Raw genomic sequence first — 22,545 nt, forward strand, 5'->3', positions numbered from 1 at the left:
TTCAGGCTATTGTATAATGTGGAATCCAAAACTCAAATGAATGTCAGTTTCACTTCATTTTGCCTCTGGGAACTGTGGAGTCACTTAATCTTTAGGCCTTCGTTTTACTTTTTTTAATATATGGAAACGGGAGGAAGGCAGATGATTGCCAAGATGCTTTCTAGCTTTGCTGCTCTAAGAACTTTTCCTTGTGTTTTTCTTGATTCCTCCGTCAGGGCTTCTGACACTTTGATCAGCCTCCGGGACAGGCTGCCCTGGGCAACAGGAGTTAGCTCCTGAGGCTTGGGGCGACCACATTTTGAGGGCAGGGACAAATCAACTCTCGGAGTGTGAGACTGTAGGCGGTGATCCCTTCCAGTTCTGGATTTAGGAAGCCAGCTGCACCGCACCCCACCCCGCATTCCCTTACAGCCCCGAGGCTCCGATTCCGCGTCTGAAATTGAACAGGGGGAGGGTTGGGTCACGTGACGGATCAGGTGCCCACCGGGTCCGCCCCGCTTCCTTCCGGCATAAATTCTGGCCGCACCGCCCCTCCCCTCCGCACGTGGCGTCTCCGCTTTTGTGCCCCGCGCTCACGGGGGTCTCGCCGCCTGCAGCCATGGCACCCGGCCAGCTCGGTGAGCCCCTTGGCGCCCTGGAGGTGCCGCGCCATCGGCATCCGTGCCGCGCGGCGACCTTAAACGCCGGCAATGGCGGCGGCCGGGCGGGAGCTGCGGGGGCCCGGCAGGGTGGGAGGCGGCGCTGCGGTCTGCTAGGCCCCGGCCCGCGGTAGTGCGGTTGGCTGGCGGCAGACCCGGCCCCGGGTCAAGGTCTGGGTAGTGAGGGCCTTGAGATTCCCGACTGCCCACCCCCGCTTCCCGGCCTTGAGGAATATAATGTACAGCGAGTGATGAGAAATGTTTTCTGTTTCAGCCTTATTTAGTGTCTCTGACAAAACCGGCCTTGTGGAATTTGCCAGGAACCTAGTTTCTGTGGGTTTGCATCTGATCGCTTCTGGAGGGACTGCAAAAGCTCTCAGAGATGCTGGTCTGGCAGTCAGGTAAGGCACAACTTGCTTTCTAAGTTAAGTCCAATCAGAACCTAGTGTGATGACGTTGACCAGAAAGTAATGTATTCCAAGCACTGAGTAAAATAACGTTATTTACTTCTCCCAGCCAGGCTGTGAGATTGGTAAACTACTTAACCATCTTTGTGGAAGAGGAAGATGAGGCCCAGAGAAATTTAGTAACTTCTGTTCATATTTACAGAGTAAGGAGTTGGGACCCCCCAGAGTCCTCATTTCAGAGCCCTCCTCAGCCACAACAGATTAATTTAGGTGGACTGTCTGTTGGGCAAGAAGGAAGTTGTGATTTGCAGGATGCATATGATCTGTTTTGACTGGCTCTTTAGTGAAACTGTAGACATCATTAAAATTCAACTCTTAAGATTCAGTCTCTCTTCCCTTAGCATCTCTGGTAACCCATGTTCAACATGTTGATGTGTTTCCTTCCAGTGTTTTTATAAGCATATTTTTTTATTTCATAGCTCATACAGAAGATAGATGGTCTTGCTTCTTGCTTTTTTCACATATTGTGGGTTTTTAAAAATTTGCTTGTAAATTCTGGCAGAGAGGGTTCAGGTCAGTTTGGTGATATGGATCGATATTTAAATGCTGTCTTTTATGTGTCCCTTTGTCATGTTTTGTGATTATCTTTTTCCAGCTTACTTTTTCTTTTCATGTATTGAGTAAAAAGTTTTTAAATTTACATAGATCAGTCCTTTGTTCAATGTTTTGAAAGCATTCCTCACATACTTAATTTTGGTACTTTTTCTTTTATTAAAGGGCTCAAACTTTTGATTCGGAATTTGTATTTGCATAGTGTTAACCAGTTATTCTAATACCAACACCACTTTACTAAACAATCTTTATTGCCCCACTCATTTACTTTGCTGTCTTTATGCTTGTTTAATCATAAAAATAAATCCTTGCTTTCTCTTTAGTCTGTTTCTGAGATAAGAATATTAATACTTTGTTGTATATTGCCAAATTACTTGTGAGTTGAATTTATTTCTCAATATTTCATTAGTATGGCTTATGATTCATTTTCTGAATTGTGAAAATCCAGGCTCTGAAAAAATGTTGGAAGATGCTTTGGAATGATGTAAAATGTAAAATGACAACTCAGCAGAAGCACTAGCAATAACCTGTTTATCTGTTTTCAGAGATGTCTCTGAGGTAACTGGATTTCCTGAAATGTTAGGGGGGCGTGTGAAAACCTTGCATCCTGCAGTCCATGCTGGTAAGTGGCTGATACCTTCAATTTAAAACAATCAGTGGTTTTCAGTTACTTTGTAGAATAAACAAAGGAATAAGGAAAAAGGCAGGTCATAGCTCAAAAAAAAATTATCTGTGAGGTTATACTGGTTTTGTCACATGTGCTGCTAAAGTTCATAACACATTAGAACCTGTTTAAAATCTGGTTTGCTTTATTAATTGATGGATTCCTCTGCTTGCTATTAGTCCTGGCCTGATAAATAAGTTAGAGTGTGATATTTCCTGCTGGAGTTAATGAAAATACTTAGATTTTAGAGTGTGAAAAAACTTTTATGATGATTCCAAACTTAGAATAAAGCATCACAGTGTAACTGACTTTCAAAGGAGTTCTTTCAAAATGCTTCACTATTTATGGGAGTACATGGAATGATGGAACTGACAACAGTTATATGAAAATTCCTTTTATGTTTTGTTGCTCAAGAAAAAGGGAATCAGGAACTGATGCAAACAATTTTTAAGTATACCCACTAATCTGAGTTTTGTACTGTCTGGTATTCTTAATTAGGCAATGCTAGGGGCTTTAACTTGATAGATGGGATCATGTTGGAAAGAAGTACCTTATTCTGACTTGTTTTTTGAACCTAATACTCTAACTTTGTTAAATTAGGCATCTTGGCTCGTAATATCCCAGAAGATAGTGCTGACATGGCCAGACTTGATTTCAGTCTTATAAGGTAAAAATTCAAAGTTGAACTTTTTTTTTTTAATAAGTATTTTAATTAATTAATTAACTAATTTTTGGCTGTGTTGGGTCTTCGTTTCTGTGCGAGGGCTTTCTCTAGTTGTGGCAAGTGGGGGCCACTCTTCATTGCGGTGCGCGGGCCTCTCACTATCGCGGCTTCTCTTGTTGCGGAGCACAAGCTCCAGACGCGCACGCTCAGTAGTTGTGGCACACGGGCCCAGCTGCTCCGAGGCATGTGGGATCTTCCCAGACCAGGGCTCGAATCCGTGTCCCCTGCATTGGCAGGCAGATTCTCAACCACTGCGCCACCAGGGAAGCCCCAAAGTTGAACTTTTAATACATTAGGGATCAAAGACAAAGAAGCCAAATCTGGTGTCTCTTTTTAAAGATCAAGGTTAGCATTAGGTTTAGTTTCCTGATCACTTACTATAAACATTTATTGAGGACCTTTGTGACGTTGTATGTGGGTAAACATTTTGATTTTGCCAAATTTATATTACTAAGGTACATAATTATGCTTAAACAACCTTTGCTTTTTTAGGAAGTTGTGATCTAAATTGTCATACATATAAGTAACTTAGTTATTTGCATAATGATATTCACTGTTTCTTTTTAATACATATGTATAACAGCTTTATTCAGCTTAATTCATGTACCATACAATTCCCCAATTTAAAGTAGATAATTCAGTAGTTTAGTAATTTAGTATATTTAGAGTTGTACAATTATTACCACAGTTAATGTTAGAATATATTCATCACCCCACCTCCCACCCTGACCCTCCCCCCAAAAAACTCTACCCATTAACTTTCATTCTTCATTTCCCCCAACAACCTAGGCAAGCACCTGTCTTATCTTCTGTCTCTATGTATTTACACGAACATTGCGTATCAGTGTAATTGTATAATATATGGTCTTCTGTGACTGGCTTCTTAGCATGTTTTCAAGGTTCATCCATGTTATAGCATATATCAATTCACGTTTTTATTGCTGAAAAGTAATTTATTGTATGGATATACTCCCATTTATCAGTTCATCAGTTGATGGATATTTGGATTGTTTGCACTTTTGGATGTTATGAATAATGCAGCTATGGACATTCATGTACAAATTTTTATGTGGACGTATATTTTCATTTCTCTTGGGTATATACCTGGGAATGGAATTTCTTGGTCATCTGGTAACTGTTTAAACTTTTGAGGAGCTGCCAGACTGTTTTCCAAAGTGCTTCATCAGTTTACATTCCCACCAGCAGCATTCAAAAGTTCTCACTTCTACATACTCAGCAACATTTGTTATTGATTTTTTTGATTCTAACCATCCTGTGATGTGGTATCTCATTGTGATTATGATTTGCATTTCCTAATGAGGTTGAGCATCTTTTCATGAGCATAAGCCATTTGTATACCTTTGGAGAAATATCTGTTCAGATGCCCATTTTAATTGAGTTACTTATTTTTTATTATTGAGTTGTAAGAATTCATTTTATCCCATTCTGTGGATTGTTTTCACTTTCTTAATGGTATCCTTTGACCATCATAAAAGTTTTAAATTTTGGTGATATCCAACTTACCTGTATTTTTTCTTTTGCTGCCTGTGCCTTTGGTGTTATTTCTAAGAAACCATTTCATAATTCAAAATAATGAAGATTTATGCCTGTGTTTTCTTTTAAGAGTTCTTTAGTTTTAGCTTTTATGCTTAGGTCTTTGATTCCTTTTAAGCTACTTTTTTTATATGTGGGTGTGAGGTAGGGGTCCAGCTTTATTTAGTATGTGGCTATCCAGTTGTCTCAGCATCATCTGTGGGAGAGACTATTCTTTCCCCACTGAATGATCTTGGTACACTTGATCTACACCTCCTTTATGCCAGCACCACGCCATTATCTTTGCCGTAAATTGTGAAAGTGGTAAGTGTGAGTCTTCCAGCTTTGTTCTTCTTTTTCAAGATTGTTTTGGGTATTTGCAAGGGTCCCTTGCATTTCCATATGAATTTTAGGGTCAGCTTGCCCATTTCTGCAAAAAGGGGCGTTGGAATTTTTGTAGGGATTATCTTGAATCTGTAGATCAATTTGGGGAATATTGCCATCCTAACAGTATTAAGTCTTCCAGTCCATAAACATGGGATCTCTTTCTAAAGATTTTTTAAAATTTCAACGTTGTTTTGTACTTTTTAAGATACAAGTCATAGTCTTTTGTTAAATTTATTCTTAAATTTGTTTGTTTTTGTTTTTGATGCTATTGTAAGTAGAACTGTTTTCTTAATTTTACTTTTGGATTGTTCCTCGCTAGTGTGTATAAGTTCAATTGATTATATCCTACAACCCTGCTGAACTCATTTACTGATTAGTGCTAATGATTTTTCTGTGTGAATTCCTTAGGATTTTCTATATACAAGATCATGTCACCTGCTAATAGGGATAACATCACTTTTTTCCAATCTTGGTGCCTTTTGTTTCATTTTCTTTGCTAATTGACTAGGGTAGAACCTCCAGTACAGGGTTGAGTAGAAGTGGTGAGAGTGGACATCCTTGTCTTGTTCCTGATCTTAGGGGAGAGCTTTCAGTCTTTCACCTTGAAGTATGATGTTAGCGGTGGGTTTTTTTTTTTAAATATCCTTTATCGTGTTGAGCAAGTTCTATTCTTAATTTTTGAGTGTTTCCATCATGAATGAGTTCAGTTTTTATCAGATGCTTTCTGTGCATCTATTGAGATAATCAGGTGTTTTTTGTCCTTTATTTTATTGACATAGCTATTACAACAATTGACTTTTAGATATTAAATCAACCTTACAGTCCTGGGATAAACCATACTTTGCTGTGGTGTGTACTTCTTTTTATATTTTACTGGATTCAATTTGGTAGTATGTTAAGGACTTTTTGGTCCGTATTCATAAGATACTGTTAATGGTTTTTTTTTTTGCGACATTTTGTCTGGTTTTAGTATCAGGCATTGGGAAGTGTTGCCCACCACCCCCCCTTCCGTTTTTCTTTTTTTGTTAGTTTTTACCAGTTGTGCTTATTTCACTGGGGAACCAGCCCACATATCTCCTCACATTGCAGCCCTAGGGGTGGATCTCTGTTTCACTGGTGGTGAATTTTAGATCAGGTCTGTCCTTTAAATTACTCTTTTGTCCTTTTACCGTTATTGTGTATGACCTTTCTGAAGACAAAACAAATCTTTCCCCTTTAGAATGACCTATCATTTTTCATCATTTTACACAATCCGCTGGAAATAGAGTGTAAAATCCAATGTCATAAATAATGGCGATCACATTCCAAATTGAGGATATTATCGGTAGCCTTGTATTTTATTTCAGTTAAAATTTTGTTTTTAAATTTTGATGGCTTGATAGGACAGTGGGTAGCTAAGGTTACCCAAGCAGCAACATTGCAATATGATTTGGAGGGAATAATGTGTATTGAGAGCATTTGCTGACTACAGCCCCTTCTGTATACCTATGCTCTTGCAAATGTGGGCGGTCCTGACGTTTCAAAGTAACTTTAGAACTTTAAAACGTCAGGCTCACAGTTGATATTTTAGGTCTTAAGGGGTTTGGTCATGTTAACAGCTACTGACTGAGGTGTGTAAACCACGGAAGTTTGAGTTTTTAGTGACAGCTGAATTCCTCTTTGTTTTTAGAGTTGTCGTTTGTAATCTGTATCCCTTTGCAAAGACGGTGGCTTCTCCGGCTGTAACTGTTGAAGTGGCTGTTGAGCAAATTGATATTGGTAAGTCAGAAAAACCATATTTGAAGACTGCTGGAGGAGACACTTCTTTACACTGTAAACAAGATGACTCTTGGATGTTCCCTGTTAAGGGCCTAGCAAATAGTCGCTGCCCCCAGATGGGATGACTGATTCATCTGTATTTTCTGAGCTCTTTCTCTGTGTAGAGATTCATCTGGCTTATTTTTCTCTTTTTTTTTTTTTTTAAATTTATTTATTTATTTTTGGCTGTGTTGGGTCTTCATTTCTGTGCGAGGGCTTTGTCTAGTTGTGGCAAGCGGGGGCCACTCTTCATCGCACTGCATGGGCCTCTCACTATCGCGGCCTCTCTTGTTGCGGAGCACAGGCTCCAGTCGCGCAGGCTCAGTAGTTGTGGCTCATGGGTCTAGTTGCTCCGTGGCATGTGGGATCTTCCCAGACCAGGGCTCGAACCTGTGTCCCCTGCATTGGCAGGCAGATTCTCAACCATTGCGTCACCAGGGAAGCCCTTTTCTCTTATTTTTAAGGCAAGAATTATAGTAGAAGTAAGTATGCGTACAGTGACTTGATTTGAAAGAGGTGAAACTGATACGAAAATGCAAATCGTCTTTTGTTCTTCAAAGGGGGAGTAACCCTGCTGAGAGCGGCAGCCAAAAACCACACTCGAGTGACAGTAGTGTGTGAACCAGAGGACTATGCGGCTGTGTCCTCAGAGATGCAGGGCTCCGACAGCAAAGACACGTCTTTGGAGACAAGACGCCAGTTAGCCTTGAAGGTGCGGACACGCTTTTATCTAGTGCAGTGTTTGCAAAACTAACAGTACTCAGTTCTCACCAGACTACATCACCCTCCAGGGTTCTGCTTGGAGCTGCTATCCTTTTGTTATAAATGCAGAGACCAACTGTCAGAGAGGTAGTCTGTCAAAAGATTGAAAGAGAAATGGAAAGGGAATAATTCTTTGTGCTATTTATTATTATTTGGTGTCTTTCCTGCACAGGCATGTGTGTGGGCTGTGGGTTGTAGTTTGACATATACTACTTATAACCATTTTTACCTCACTTTCAGAAATACTGCGGGTATTTTCACAAATCTTAACTCTTATTCTAGGCTTTCACTCATACGGCACAATATGATGAAGCAATTTCAGATTACTTCAGGAAAGAATATAGTAAAGGAATATCTCAGATGCCCTTGAGGTATGGAATGAACCCTCATCAAACTCCTGCCCAGTTGTATACCCTGAAGCCCAAGCTCCCAATCACAGGTAAAAGCTGAGCGTTACGTGGCACCGTTTGCCGTGTCTGGATGTGTGTGTCTTTGTCTCTATTGTATCAGATGTGATTCACTTTTTAGAAGATAAAGTAAATTAATAGTACCTCTTATAGTTGCCTGAAGTTTGAGCTGTCAGTGGGACTTGTGAACAAAAAATATTGAGATAATCCAGGGTTCTGGAGAGGAGTCAAGTTGAAGATACAGATTTGAATGTCTGGTGTGTAGATGGTTTTCAAGATGTAGACAGGATGGGATGGCTGAATTTTGGAGAAGACGGTCAGGACCAAACCTTGACGTGGCAGTGGAGAACCATCAGAGGAGAACCTATAGAGTTTCAACCAGTTGGAATGCTGCTGAGAGCAGTGGCTATTTGATTTGGGAATGTTACAAACACACAGTTTCCTTGGAATGATGGATCTGGAAGCCCAGTTAAAATGGACCAAAATAGGAATGTAAGGTTAGGAAAGAAGAATGATAAAGATAATTCTTTGAACAGAGAAATTAGTCAGGGCTTAAGGACTTGTAGAGTTATGAGAGGGGTTTTACAGTTTTTGGTTCTGTTTTGTTGTTAAGGTGGACTATCTAATGAGCAAGCACGTCCTACTCCCTGGTAGAAGGGAAGAGTGGGTCCAGCGGGCAGAGGAGAGAGTTGTAGGTGTGAAGACTTCGGAGGGTTGAAGTTGGTGGGGGGCTGCCCTGGGTGAGAGCACGGGCAGCTTCCTTCAGGCACTGAGAAGGCAAGCTCAGAGCGCACATTGGTAGATTGGTGCTGTTTGCTCCCTGTTACCAGCGGAGAGAGGGGAGGAGAGAGAAGCAGTGCAGGAAGTTTAAGGAGCATTTAAAATACTCTTTTCTTTGCTCTTGACAGTTGGTAAGGGCTATTACTACTTTGCCTCAGATATATTTTGAATCTTTTCTAATACTGCCCAAGCCCGTATACTCAGCCCTAGAGTTGTGTGTGTGTGTGTGTGTGTGTGTGTTTGTGCGTGAGAGTGATATTAATGACTGGTTTTCTTGTGATTGGAAACGAGAAGAGTTCTGTTTTGTTTCAACTGTTTAATAGATTAAACAACTTTAAACATTTCTCTATAGCACTTGTGTCTAAAGAGTTGTTAGTGTCTTTGGAAATTTGATAACTTGAAGGGGTTATTCTAACTAACTGAAATGTTTCAGAAGCCAAGTTTTCTCCTACTTACCACAATTAGTCTAAACTATAAAAAAAAGGAGATGGGGGAGTTTTATAAAAGATGTCTCATTTAATTTTTGCATGTTGTATGTCCTATAGGATATTTTACTTTTGTTGTTTACTGTTTATTGCCTATTTTGTTTCTTCTATGCCTCTCACATAAGCTCCATGAGAACAGTAATTTTTTTTTTTTTTTTTTTTTGCTTGAGGGAACTTTATTTCCAACTAGTTTTATTAAAAAGAGCAGGTTTGTTTGGTTTTTTTTTAATTAATTTTTTTTTTTTTTTTTTTTTGTCTCACTGCACGGCATGTGGGATCTTGGTTCTCCAACCAGGGATCTAACCCATGCCCCTGCAGTGGAAGTGCAGAGGCTTAACCACTGGACCACCAAGGAAGTCCCCTAAAAAGAGCAGTTTTAGATTTACAGAAAAATTTCCCAGAAGTACAAAGAATTCTCATATATCCCCCTTCCCCCAGTTTCCCCTGTTAAAAACTTTGCGTTACTGTGGTACATTTGTTACAATTAATGAACCAATATTGGTTCATTATTATTAACTAAGATCCATAGTTTAGATTCAGAATATGTTGTACATTCTACGGCTTTGGGCAAACGTATAATGTATTCACCATGATATTTTCCTACATAATAGTTTTACCACCCTAAAAACTCCTCCCCTTCCACCCCTCTAACCCCTAGCAACCACTGATCTTTTCACTGTCTCTATACTTTTGCTGTGTTCCAGTATCATATAGTTGGAAACATATAGTATATAGCTTTTTCAGACTGACTTCTTTAACTTAGCAGTATGCATTTAAGTTTCCTCCTGTGTCTTTTGGTAGCTTATTACCTCTTATTGCTGAGTAATATTTCCTTGTGTGGTAGCTTATTACCTCTTATTGCTGAATAATATTTCCTTGTGTGTGATAAACCACAGTTTATCCATTCACCTTTTGAAGACATCAAGAATGTAAGGATGCTGTTTGGCAGTTTATGAATAAAGCTGTTATAAACACTTGTGTACGTGTTTTCGTGTAGGCACAGGTTTTCAACTCATTTGGGTAAATACCTAATATTTTCTATTGTATAATTCTATTGCGCATTTTGTTTCCTTTCTAACTCCACCCATAAGCTCCATGATGACAGTAATTTGGTTTTTTTTTGTTTTTTTGTTTTTTTTTTAAATTCAAAGAGCATTTTATTGTTTGGAAGAAGTATAGAGAAACAGATTAATGTTTGAATTTTCTTTAAATTTAATTTAATTTATTTTTTTATACAATAGGTTCTTATTAGTTGTCCATTTTATACATATTAGTGTATATATGTCAATCCCAGTCTCCCAATTCATCCCCCCCAGCTCACTTTTCCCTCTTGGTGTCCATACGTTTGTTCTCTACATCTGTGTCTATTTCTGTCCTGAAAACCAGTTCATCTGTACCATTTTTCTAGGTTCTACATATATGCGTTAATATACAATATTTGTTTTTCTCTTTCTGACTTACTTCATTCTGTATGACAGTCTCTAGATCCATCCACGTCTCTACAAATGACCCAATTTCATTCCTTTTTATGGCTGAGTAATATTCCATTGTATATATGTACCACATCTTCTTTATCCATTCATCTGTCGATGGGCATTTAGGTTGCTTCCATGACCTGACTATTGTAAATAGTGCTGCAATAAACATCGGGGTGCATGTGTCTTTTTGAATTATGGTTTTCTCTAGGTATATGACCAGTAGTGGGATTACTGGGTCATATGGTAATTCTGTTTTTAGCTTTTTAAGGAACCGCCATACTGTTCTCCATAGTGGCCGTATGAATTTACATTCCCACCAACAGTGCAAGAGGGTTCCCTTTTCTCCACACCCTCTCCAGCATTTGTTGTTTGTAGATTTTCTGATGATGCCCATTCTAACTGGTGTGAGGTGATACCTCATTGTAGTCTTGATTTGCATTTCTCTAATAATTAGTGATGTTGAGCAGCTTTTCATGTGCTTCTTAGCCATCTATATGTCTTCTTTGGAGAAATGTCTGTTTAGGTCTTCTGCCCAGTTTTGGATTGGGTTGTTTGTTTTTCTAATATTGAGCTGCATGAGCTGTTTATATATTTTGGAGATTAATCCTTTGTCTGTTGATTTGTTTGCAAATATTTTCTCCCATTCTGAGGGTTGTCTTTTCGGCATGTTTGTCGTTTCCTTGGCTGTGCAAAAGCCTTTAAGTTTCATTAGGTCCCATTTGTTTATTTTTGTTTTTATTTCCATTACTCTAAGAGGTGGACCAAAAACGATCTTGCTGTGATTTATGTCAAAGAGTGTTCTTCCTGTGTTTTCCTCTAAGAGTTTTATAGTGTCCAGTCTTCATTTGGGTCTCTAATCCATTTTGAGTTTATTTTTGTGTATGGTGTTAGGGAGTGTTCTAATTTCATTCTTTTGCATGTAGCTGTCCAGTTTTCCCAGCACCACTTATTGAAGAGACTGTCTTTTCTCCATTGTATATCCTTGCCTCCTTTGTCATAGATTAGTTGACCATAGGTGCGTGGGTTTATCTCTGGGCTTTCTATCTTGTTCCATTGATCTATGTTTCTGTTTGTGTGCCAGTACCATATTGTCTTGATTATTGTAGCTTTATAGTATAGTCTGAAGTCAGGGAGTCTGATTCCTCCAGCTCTGTTTTTTTCCCTCAAGACTGCTTTGGCTATTCGGGGTCTTTTGTGTCTCCATACAAATTTTTAGATTTTTTGTTTTAGTTCCGTAAAAAATGCCATTGGTAATATGATAGGGATTGTATTGAATCTGTAGATTGCTTTGGGTAGTATAGTCATTTTCACAATATTGATTCTTCTAATCCAAGAACATGGTATATCTCTCCATCTGTTGGTATCATCTTTAATTTCTTTCATCAGTGTCTCATAGTTTTCTGCATACAGGTCTTTTGTCTCCCTAGGTAGGTTTATTCCTAGGTATTTTATTCTTTTTGTTGCAATGGTAAATAGGAGTGTTTCCTTAATTTCTCTTTCAGATTTTTCATCATTAGTGTATAGGAATGCAAGAGATTTCTGTGCATTAATTTTATATCCTGCAACTTTACCACATTCATTAATTAGCTCTAGTAGTTTTCTGGTGGAATCTTTAGGATTCTCTATATATAGTATCATGTTATCTGCAAACAGTGACAGTTTTACTTCTTCTTTTCCAATTTGTATTCCTTGTATTTCTTTTTCTTCTCTGATTGCCATGGCTAGGACTCCAAAACTATGTTGAATAATAGTGGCGAGAGTGGACATCCTTGTCGTGTTCCTGATCTTAGAGGAAATGCTTTCAGTTTTTCACCATTGAGAATGATGTTTGCTGTGGGTTTGTCATATATGGCCTTTATTATATTGCGGTAGGTTCCCTCTATGCCCACTTTTTGGAGAGTTTTTAATCATAAATGGGTGTTGAATTTTGCCAAAAGCTTTTTCTGCATCTATTGAGATGATCATATGGTTTTTATTCTTCAATTTGTTAATATGCTGTATCACATTGATTGATTTACGTATGTTGAAGAATCCTTGCATCCCTGGGATAAATCCCACTTGATCATGGCGTATGATCCTTTTAATGTGTTGTTGGATTCTGTTTGCTAGTATTTTGTTGAGGATTTTTGCATCTCTATTCATCAGTGATATTGGTCTGTAATTTTCTTTTTTTGTAGTATCTTTGTCTGGTTTTGGTATCAGGGTGATGGTAGCCTCATAGAATGAGTTTGGGAGTGTTCCTTCTTCTGCAATTTTTTGGAAGAGTTTGAGAAGGATGAGTGTTAGCTCTTCTCTAAATGTTTGATAGAATTCACCTGTGAAGCCATCTGGTCCTGGACTTTTGTTTGTTGGAAGATTTTTAATCACAGTTTCAATTTTATTACTTGTGATGGGTCTGTTCATATTTTCTATTTCTTCCTGGTTCAGTCTTGGAAGGTTATACCTTTCTAAGAATTTGTCCATTTCTTCCAGGTTGTCCATTTTATTGGCATAGAGTTGCTTCTGGTAGTCTCTTAGGATGCTTTGTATTTCTGCGGTGTCTGTTGTAACTTCTGCTTTTTCATTTCTAATTTTATTGATTTGAGTCCTCTCCCTCTTTTTCTTGATGAGTCTGGCTAATGGTTTATCAATTTTGTTTATCTTCTCAAAGAACCAGCGTTTAGTTTTATTGAACTTTGCTCTTGTTTTCTTTCTTTGTATTTCATTTATTTCTGCTCTGATCTTTATGATTTCTTTCCTTCTACTAACTTTGGGTTTTTGTTGTTCTTTCTCTGGTTCCTTTAGGTGTAAGGTTAGATTGTTTATTTGAGATTTTTCTTGTTTCTTGAAGTAGGCTTGTATTGCTGTAAACTTCCCTCTTAGAACTGCTTTTGCTGCATCCCATAGGTTTTGGATTGTCGTGTTTTCATTGTAATTTTTCTCTACGTATTTCTTTATTTTCTCTTTGATTTCTTCAGTGATCTCTTGGCTATTTAGTAATGTGTTGTTTAGCCTCCATGTGTTTGTGTTTTTTACGTTTTTTCCCCTGTAATTGATTTCTAATCTCATAGCGTTATGGTCAGAAAAGGTGCTTGATATGATTTCAATTTTCTTAAATTTACTGAGGCTTGATTTGTGACCCAAGATGTGATCTATCCTGGAGAATGTTCTGTGTGCACTTGAGAAGAAAGTGTATTCTGTTGTTTTTGGATGGAATGTCCTGTAAACATCAGTTAAGTCCATCTTGTTTAATGTGTCATTTAAAGCTTGCATTTCCTTATTTATTTTCATTTTGGATGATCTGTCCGTTGGTGAAAGTGGGTGTTAAAGTCCCCTACTATTATTGTGTTACTTTGATTTCCCCTTTTTTTTTTTTTTTTTTTAGTTAATTTATTTATTTATTTATTTTTATCTGTGTTGGGTCTTCGTTTCTGTGCGAGGGCTTTCTCTCGTTGTGGCGAGCGGGGGCCACTCTTCATCGCGGTGCGTGGGCCTCTCACTATCGCGGCCTCTCTTGTTGCGGAGCACAGGCTCCAGACGCTCAGGCTCAGTAGTTGTGGCTCACGGGCCTAGTTGCTCCGTGGCATGTGGGATCTTCCCAGACCAGGGCTCGAACCCGTGTCCCCTGCATTGGCAGGCAGATTCTCAACCGCTGCGCCACCAGGGAAGGCCCTGATTTCCCCTTTTATGGCTGTTAGCATTTGCCTTATGTATTGAGGTGCTCCTATGTTGGATGCATAAATATTTACAATTGTTATATCTTCTTCTTGGATTGATCCCTTGATCATTATGTAGTGTCCTTCTTTGTCTCTTGTAATAGTCTCTATTTTAAAGTCTATTTTGTCTGATATGAGAATTGCTTCTCCAGCTTTCTTTTGATTTCCATTTGCATGGAATATCTTTTTCCATCCCCTCACTTTCAGTCTGTATGTGTCCCTAGGTCTGAAGTGGGTCTATTGTAGATAGCATATATGTGGGTCTTGTTTTTGTATCCATTCAGCCAGTCTGTGTCTTTTGTTTGGAGCATTTAATCCATTCTTGTTTAAGGTAATTATCGATATGTATGTTCCTATTACCATTTTCTTAATTGTTTTGGGTTTGTTTTTGTAGGTCCTTTTCTTCTCTTTTGTTTCCCGCTTAGAGATTTTCGTTTAGCACTTGTTGTAGAGCTGGTTTGGTGGTGCTGAATTCTCTTAGCTTTTGCTTGTCTGTGAAGCTTTTGATTTCTCCATCGAATCTGAATGAGATCCTTGCTGGGTAGAGTAATCTTGGTTGTAGGTTCTTTCCTTTCATCACTTTTTTTTTTTTTAATGAAAGCTTCTTTCTTTCTTTCTTTCTTTATTTTATTTTTGGCTGTGTTGGGTCTTCGTTTCTGCGCGAGGGCTTTCTCTAGTTGCAGCGAGCGAGGGCCACTCTTCATTGCGGTGTGCGGGCCCCTCACTATTGCAGCCTCTCTTGTTGAGGAGCACAGGCTCCAGACGCGCAGGCTCAGTAATTGTGGCTCACGGGCCTAGTTGCTCCGTGGCATGTGGGATCTTCCCAGACTAGGGCTCGAACCCGCGTCCGCTGCATTGGCAGGCAGACTCTCAACCACTGAGCCACCAGGGAAGCCCCTCTTTTCATCACTTTAAATCTATCGTGCCACTGCCTTCTGGCTTGTAGAGTTTCTGCTGAGAAATTAGCTGTTAACCTTATGGGAGTTCCCTTGTATGTTATTTGTCTTTTTTCCCTTGTTGCTTTCAATAATTTTTCTTTGTCTTTAATTTTTGTCAATTTGATTACTATGTGTCTCGGCATGTTTCTCCTTGGGTTTATCCTGCCTGGGACTCTCTGCGCTTCCTGGACTTGGGTGGCTATTGCCTTTCCCATGTTAGGGAAGTTTTCTACTATCATCTCTTCAGATATTGTCTCGGGTCCTTTCTGTCTCTCTTCTCCTTCTGGGACCCCTATAATGCGAATGTTGTTGCGTTTAATGTTGTCTCAGAGGTCTCTTAGGGTGTCTTCATTTCTTTTCATTCTTTTTTCTTTATTCCGCGATAGTGAATTCCACCATTCCGTCTTCCAGGTCACTTATCCGTTTTTCTGCCTCAGTTATTCTGCTGTTGATTCCTTCTAGTGTATTTTTTTTTTTAAAGGAAGGAGGGAGGGAGGGAGGGAAGAAATGGGATTGAGTTTTATTTATTTATTTATTTATTTATTTATTTATTTATGGGTGTGTTGGGTCTTCGTTTCTGTGCGAGGGCTTTCTCTTGTTGCAGCAAGTGGGGGCCACTCTTCATCACGGTGCGTGGGCCTCTCACTATCGCGGCCTCTCTTGTTGCGGAGCACAGGCTCCAGACGTGCAGGCTCAGCAATTGTGGCTCACAGGCCTAGTCGCTCCGGGGCATGTGGGATCTTCCCAGACCAGGGCTCGAACCCGTGTCCCCTGCATTGGCAGGCAGATTCTCAACCACTGCGCCACCAGGGAAGCCCTCCAGTGTATTTTTAATTTCAGTTATTGTATTGTTCGTCTGTGTTTGTTTGTTCCTTAATTCTTCTAGGTCTTTGTTAAGCATTTCTTGCATCTTCTCGATCTTTGCCTCCATTCTTTTTCCAAGGTCCTGGATCATCTTCACGATCATTATTCTGAATTCTTTTTCTGGAAGGTCGCCTATCTCCACTTCATTTAGTTGTTTTTCTGGGGTTTTATCTTGTTCCTTCATCTGGTACAAAGTCCTCTGACTTTTCATTTTGTCTATCTTTCTGTGAATGTGGTTTTTGTTCCACAGGCTGCAGAAGTGTAGTTCTTCTTGCTTCTGCTGTCTGCCCTCTGTTGGATGAGGCTATCTAAGAGGGTTGTCGATGACAGTAATTTGGGAGGGACTGTTTTATTCACTGATAATATCCCAAGTTCTTAGAACAGTGCCTAACATTGTAGTAGGCACTCAGTAGATGTTTGGTAAGGTTTTGCTTTTAAAAATATCTGCTATCCAAGATAACACAAAGGAAATGAAATTATAAAGTTGTTTTTAATTAGTGGCCCACTAGTTTTGTGTGTGCGCTGAACTTCTTATAAATGTTTATTCACAAGATTTTGGCTTTTAAAAATCCTGCCACTGTTAAGAAAATAGGCAGTGAAAAAGTTGTGGTCTCCTTTTTAACTGCATTTCAACCTTAGACTGAGTCTACCGAGTCTGGTATAAAAGAAGAGAAACCCAACACACGTTTTTCCCTCCATCTCTCCCACCCACTAAACTCTTGCTTTAGTTTGTAACATTATTTCTTAAACTGACACGACTTACAATTTAAATTTTATACTATAAATTGTACAGTAAAGTTGCCACAGTTGTTTGATCTTATTTCTGTACTGAAGTGGATCCCTGATGATCACTAGTCTAGTCATACTTTTTTCCTGTTCCTGAATTCTCTGTTGATTTATTTGTGGATTGGCTGGCTTTGGTCCACCAGTGGTGTGTGCACACGTGTGTGTTCCTGCACCTCTGTGGTGTGTGTGTGTTTGTTAAGATGGGCTCAGACTCAGGTGCTTTATTCAGTCTCACCAAGTTCTTGTATGTTCGTGTATATCTGTTTGCCTCTTCGTTTTACTTTATTTGAAACATATTTGTGCAATCTTTATATATGTGTTTTTAAAATTTTTCTAGGAAATGTACACATATCTGATCTTATTGACCTGGCTTGTTAATGTGTATTTATATTTTTGTATGTAGTTTTGAATGGAGCCCCTGGATTTATAAACTTGTGTGATGCTTTGAATGCCTGGCAGCTGGTGAAGGAACTCAAAGAAGCTTTAGGCATTCCAGCCGCTGCCTCTTTCAAACATGTCAGCCCGGCAGGTAAAGCACTGCACTCTGGGATTCTCTGGAACTGTTCAAAATACACTTTTTAAAAAACTTTTTGGAAGTTTGACAAGACTCAAAAGCGAATATAGACATTCTGTGAAGTCTGAAACCACTTTTGTTAATAATAATATCAATGTAGTAACTGGATAAAATCTGATAACAATACCATGCGCACATATCTTTTACATATATATAATATGTAACACTATTATGAGACAGGAACGTCAGATAATAGTTTTATTTGTAGTGGAAACATGTTTTAGAAAATAAAAGTGATATTGCTTAATGCAGTATGACTAAACTAAACATTTTTCCACATGGTTGCAAATTTAACTGAGTAGACATAAAGAAGTTGTTCTTATGGCACTTTTAACTTTTAAGGCCATTGTATGAGAGACCTTTTTTCTTCTATGTTTAAGTCAGCTTTACAGCTTAGTTATTTATATCACCTACTGACAATTCAACACATAATTAGTTCTCAGATAGTTTTTGGATATTAAAACAACGGGAGTGGCAGGGAAATAAACGGTGTGTGATATCAAGCAGGGCAGAGAGTCAGTAATGAAGTAAAGTAGCTTCATACACACGCCTGGTGCTGGCGGACTCAAGACAGTGGCTCTGTTTTCAGAGGCTGGAGAAGAGATTCCCCCCGCCTCACCCTCCCCTGCAGTTATATTTTTAGCATTTAATTATCTGGCCAAACAGGTTTTTGTTTAATTTGGCCCAAGCACTAGAAATTATGCTATATAGACTAGATGTTTTAGACTAGATGTTTAGAAAAATGTCCTGATTTAGGAATTGATAAGTAACTTGAGATTTTTGGTTTATTTATGGTTTTCTATACCAGGCGCTGCTGTTGGAATTCCACTCAGTGAAGATGAAGCCAAAGTCTGCATGGTCTATGATATGTACAAAACCCTCACACCCATATCCACTGCATATGCAAGAGCAAGAGGTCAGAAGAATAATAGCGCTTTTTCTGTTGTTCTTTTTTTTTTTGAGAGGAAAAGCAATATTTTATCTTAAAGTAGTAATATCCTTTGTTTCGTTATAGGATTTCAGATTATCTTAATTTGTTTTTCATTAATACTTCAGAATGACTCTATGAGAGCCTTGGAATAAATTTGTTTATAAAAGTGTGTGTTAGTTTTAGTATTTAATGCAATAAAGGGAAGCACAGTTGGAATTTGGTGCATGAAGTTTCAGATTAGGCTATTGAATGCATTTGTATTGCTAAATTTAAATTGTATGATTATTTAAGTACACTGAATTTGGTTAAAGTTATATTTTGTATAATTCACAGGTATCTAATTCATGAGCTTAATAACCTGTGAATATTGTAAAATTAATGGGAGATTATTGAGACACTTTCTCATGGTTTACCTTCTACAACAGGGGTTAGCAGACTGTGGCTCATTGGCTAAATCCAGCCCACCACCCAGCTTTGTAAATGTAGTCTGGTTGGAATAGGGTCACATAGTATGGTCAGTGGCTGATTGCTAACCACAATCTTGGAGTTGGAACAGGGATCACGTGGCCGCAAAGCTTAAAAAATATTGACTATCAGGCCCTTTACAGAAAAAGTTTGCTGCATGTTGCTCTAGGAGGTAAAATGAAAGAATATTTCTTATTGATTATTTCAGTTAAATGACTTACTAATCTATTGTTTAAATCTTAGTCAAGTTAGATTTCATATGATCACATTGGGGTTTGTTGAACATTACCTTTTTCTGTATAAGGATGGATAATCTGTGATAAATACTAAGTTTTAATTTTTATTTACAGGAGCTGATAGGATGTCTTCCTTTGGTGATTTTGTTGCATTATCTGATATTTGTGATGTCCCTACTGCCAAAATTATCTCTAGAGAGGTTAGTGGACATTCTGTATCTTGTCCCATGCATAACTAAGTAGAGCTTAATTTGTTCATGGTGTTTATTGAAACCATAACCTCTAATATTTGTATTTGGCTATTGTGATCAACTTTTATATATTTAATTCTTTAAAATTTTCTAGTAGTCATTGTCTTAATGCCGGAGTTACTGTTTCTGAAGAATAGAGGATGCTATCTTGGATGGTGATGTAATAATGAACCTGGCTGTAAACTTTCATTAGGTCTGTAATGAAGGAGACTGTATAGTGGGGGGAATTATAAACTACTCTAAAAAACTAACCCCTATCAATTGAGTACCAAACAGGCATTCCGGAAAGGTGGGGGTGGAGCTGGGGAGATAGAGAAGAAGAATGAAGGAGCTCAGGTGCCTCGGAGGGAAACAGTTAGCAGTTAAGGCTAACAGGGCCTGTGACTTGACAATATTTAGTTGCTTTAGGGATCCTTACCATCACCCCTACCCTCCCCAGCTGCCGTGGAGCTGGCATGCTGCGTTACAGGTTACAGCATGAGGCTTTGGGGTGTGAGCTGTGACTTTCGTATCTTTATAATGTGTTAAATCTGATTTCCTCTGACCGCTTTTCTTGCTGTTGAGGAGCCTGCCTTGCCTCGGGTCACTTAGCCAGGTTTTGGCAGAGCCAGAATTAGAAGAACATGCTCTTTCTAGCACAAAACCGCCCCGTGAACAGAAGAGTAAAAAATCATTTTTCTTCCTAAGATACGTGTATTACAGCGAATCATTCATATATTCTTGGTTAAAATTGAAACAGACAACCAAAAGGACAGCCAATGAGATAAGATCAGCTGTAGAAAGTTGTATTCTAGCATAGACTTACCTTTTCCAAGTATAGTATTTGTGTTATCTGGTGGAGGCAGAAACCAGAAACTGCCACTGCGTTATTTACGACAGATAATTATCTCTAGATCATTTAAGCGGTGTTCTCTAATTTTTTAAAATAGAAATTAATATTTAATACACATATAGGTATCTGATGGTATTATTGCCCCGGGATATGAAGACGAAGCTTTGAAATTACTTTCTAAAAAGAAAAATGGGAACTACTGTGTTCTTCAGGTTAGTGCAATTCATGTTTGAAACAGTAATTTGCTCTTCTATTTTGTCTCTTTTTCCCCATATTTAATCTTTCCTTTATACTGACACCCTTCTAATTTATCCTTCTTTACTATGGTTTTTTTATCCTTAACCCTGCAAATTTTTTCTTCCTATTAATTTTTTGCGTTTAAGATCAAGATAGCTTTCTCACCCTTACTTTTCATTTCTTTAAAAATAATATATTTAGGGCTTCCCTGGTGGCACAGTGGTTGAGAATCTGCCTACCAATGCAGGGGACACGGGTTCAAGCCCTGGTCTGGGAAGATCCCACATGCCGCGGAGTGACTGGGCCCGTGAGCCACAGTTACTGAGCCTGCGCGTCTGGAGCCTGTGCTCCGCAACAGGAGAGGCCACGATAGCGAGAGGCCCGCGCACCGCAATGAAGAGTGGCCCCCGCTCGCCGCAACTAGAGAAAGCCCTCGCACAGAAACGAAGACTTAACACAGACATAAAATAAATAAATTAATTAATTTAAAAAAATAATAATATATTTAATGTGGTTTCCTATTCAAAAGGTATTGAAGGTTATTTGATGAAGTCTCCTTATCCTTCCCTTCTGCCACTCTGTTACCTTTTTTAAAAGTAATAGTTTCAATTTCTTGCTCACCTTTCCTGAAATATGTAGTCTATACATATTCAGCAAATATTTGCATTTGCATTTCTTCTTTTTCTCCCTACTGACACAAATGCACACTGCTTCATCATCGTGGAAGTTTGTCCCGTATCTGTGTATCTTATCTAGCCAGTCACCAGTCTTTAGCTATTACACACATGCTGCAGTGAATAAGCTAGAGGGAAAGTCCCGAGAATAAAATTAGGACTGGGTTGCAGACTATCTGTATTGGTGACTTTGATAGATGCTGCTCATTTTAAGGTTGTACAACCAGTTTTATGTCTTAATGGGAATGTGTAAGGGTGCCTATTTCCTAACACCTTTGCTAGCATCAAGTTTTTAAACATTTTTATCTTGGCAGTTAGATAGATGAAAATGGCATCTCATTGCAGTTTTAGTTTCTCATTGTGTGTGGGTGAACATCTTTTCACATTTAAGAGTGTTTTTACTTCCCTCTTATGAACTGTCTGCCCATGTTCTTTGCCTGTCTTTCTAATAAATTGTTGAGTTTTTTCCTTACTGATTTTTACAAGCTCTTATACATTAAGGAAATTAGCCCATAGTCTGATCATAAATGGATAAAGCAAAAAGTTATTTGAATTGAAAGTTAAAATTCATAATACTGTTTTTCAGAAGGTATTAATGTAAAAAAAAAAATTTGTGGAATCCAAATTCCATATATTGAAAGTTATTATTCTTCCTTTTAAGAAACCAATAATTACATGGTTCACCATAGATTCCATGTCAGCTTTTCAAGAAAAGAAAACAAAAATACCACATTAAATGTCATACTTTTTTAAAAGCTACTTGACAGAAGTAGCTTTTTTAAAAGCTACTTAATCGTTCAGTTAGCTGCCACTGTATTCTTCACTCTTAACTGTTTTTTGTTGTTGTTGTCATTAAGAGTAGTAAGTACTTATGGCTATTAGCAATTACTTGTAGCATCATGGAGAATGTTTTCCAAATCCTGAGCCTGACCCTGATCATGACCTCTTTAGCACCAGGCAGTATCATGTTTCAGGGTGTCAAAAGAACACCAGGGCTTCCTCAATATTTTGTTTATTCGAGAGGTTTTTTTATGACATCAGTTAATAGGCGGGCACATCTCAGTTTTAGAAATTTTATAATACAAAGGGAAAAGGACCATTTTAGAATTCAGGAAAATGCAGATTAAGCAGAATTAATATGAGGGCTTGCTTATAAGTTACAGGTATCAGTGCTTTCTAAGTCAAAGATCATCCAAAGGTTAAATGAAGAAATACTGTCAAATTTGGAAAAATGTCTAGGGAGAGAGTGGTCTTATGCAGATCATTCCCATGTCTTACTATCATTTCAGTTAAAAATTTGGGAGAGGAAGAAAGCAATGAATGACATATTCCTTTTCAAATAACAAAGACACTGACTACAAATGCTGTTCTCTCTCTTTTAACTTTTT

The 22,545-nt window shown here is 38.5% G+C and overlaps 1 protein-coding gene across 2 annotated transcripts in view; it reads left to right on the plus strand.

Annotated features, from left to right (window-relative positions):
• Positions 1 to 474: 474 nt before the first annotated feature.
• The window catches only part of ATIC (5-aminoimidazole-4-carboxamide ribonucleotide formyltransferase/IMP cyclohydrolase), a 34,486-nt gene continuing 12,415 nt past the window's right edge, over positions 475 to 22,545 (plus strand). For both annotated transcript variants that reach the window (XM_036858785.1, XM_036858784.1), the window contains exons 1-11: positions 475 to 617; positions 913 to 1,039; positions 2,203 to 2,279; positions 2,922 to 2,988; positions 6,635 to 6,723; positions 7,323 to 7,474; positions 7,807 to 7,963; positions 17,361 to 17,486; positions 18,340 to 18,447; positions 19,278 to 19,363; positions 20,369 to 20,458. In XM_036858785.1, coding sequence (XP_036714680.1) covers positions 599 to 617; positions 913 to 1,039; positions 2,203 to 2,279; positions 2,922 to 2,988; positions 6,635 to 6,723; positions 7,323 to 7,474; positions 7,807 to 7,963; positions 17,361 to 17,486; positions 18,340 to 18,447; positions 19,278 to 19,363; positions 20,369 to 20,458 — 1,098 coding nt within the window. In that variant the 5' untranslated portion in view covers positions 475 to 598. The remainder of the gene's footprint in view (positions 618 to 912; positions 1,040 to 2,202; positions 2,280 to 2,921; positions 2,989 to 6,634; positions 6,724 to 7,322; positions 7,475 to 7,806; positions 7,964 to 17,360; positions 17,487 to 18,339; positions 18,448 to 19,277; positions 19,364 to 20,368; positions 20,459 to 22,545) is intronic.

The sequence above is a fragment of the Balaenoptera musculus genome, chromosome 7 (assembly GCF_009873245.2).
Source record: "Balaenoptera musculus isolate JJ_BM4_2016_0621 chromosome 7, mBalMus1.pri.v3, whole genome shotgun sequence".
Lineage (NCBI taxonomy): Eukaryota > Metazoa > Chordata > Mammalia > Artiodactyla > Balaenopteridae > Balaenoptera > Balaenoptera musculus.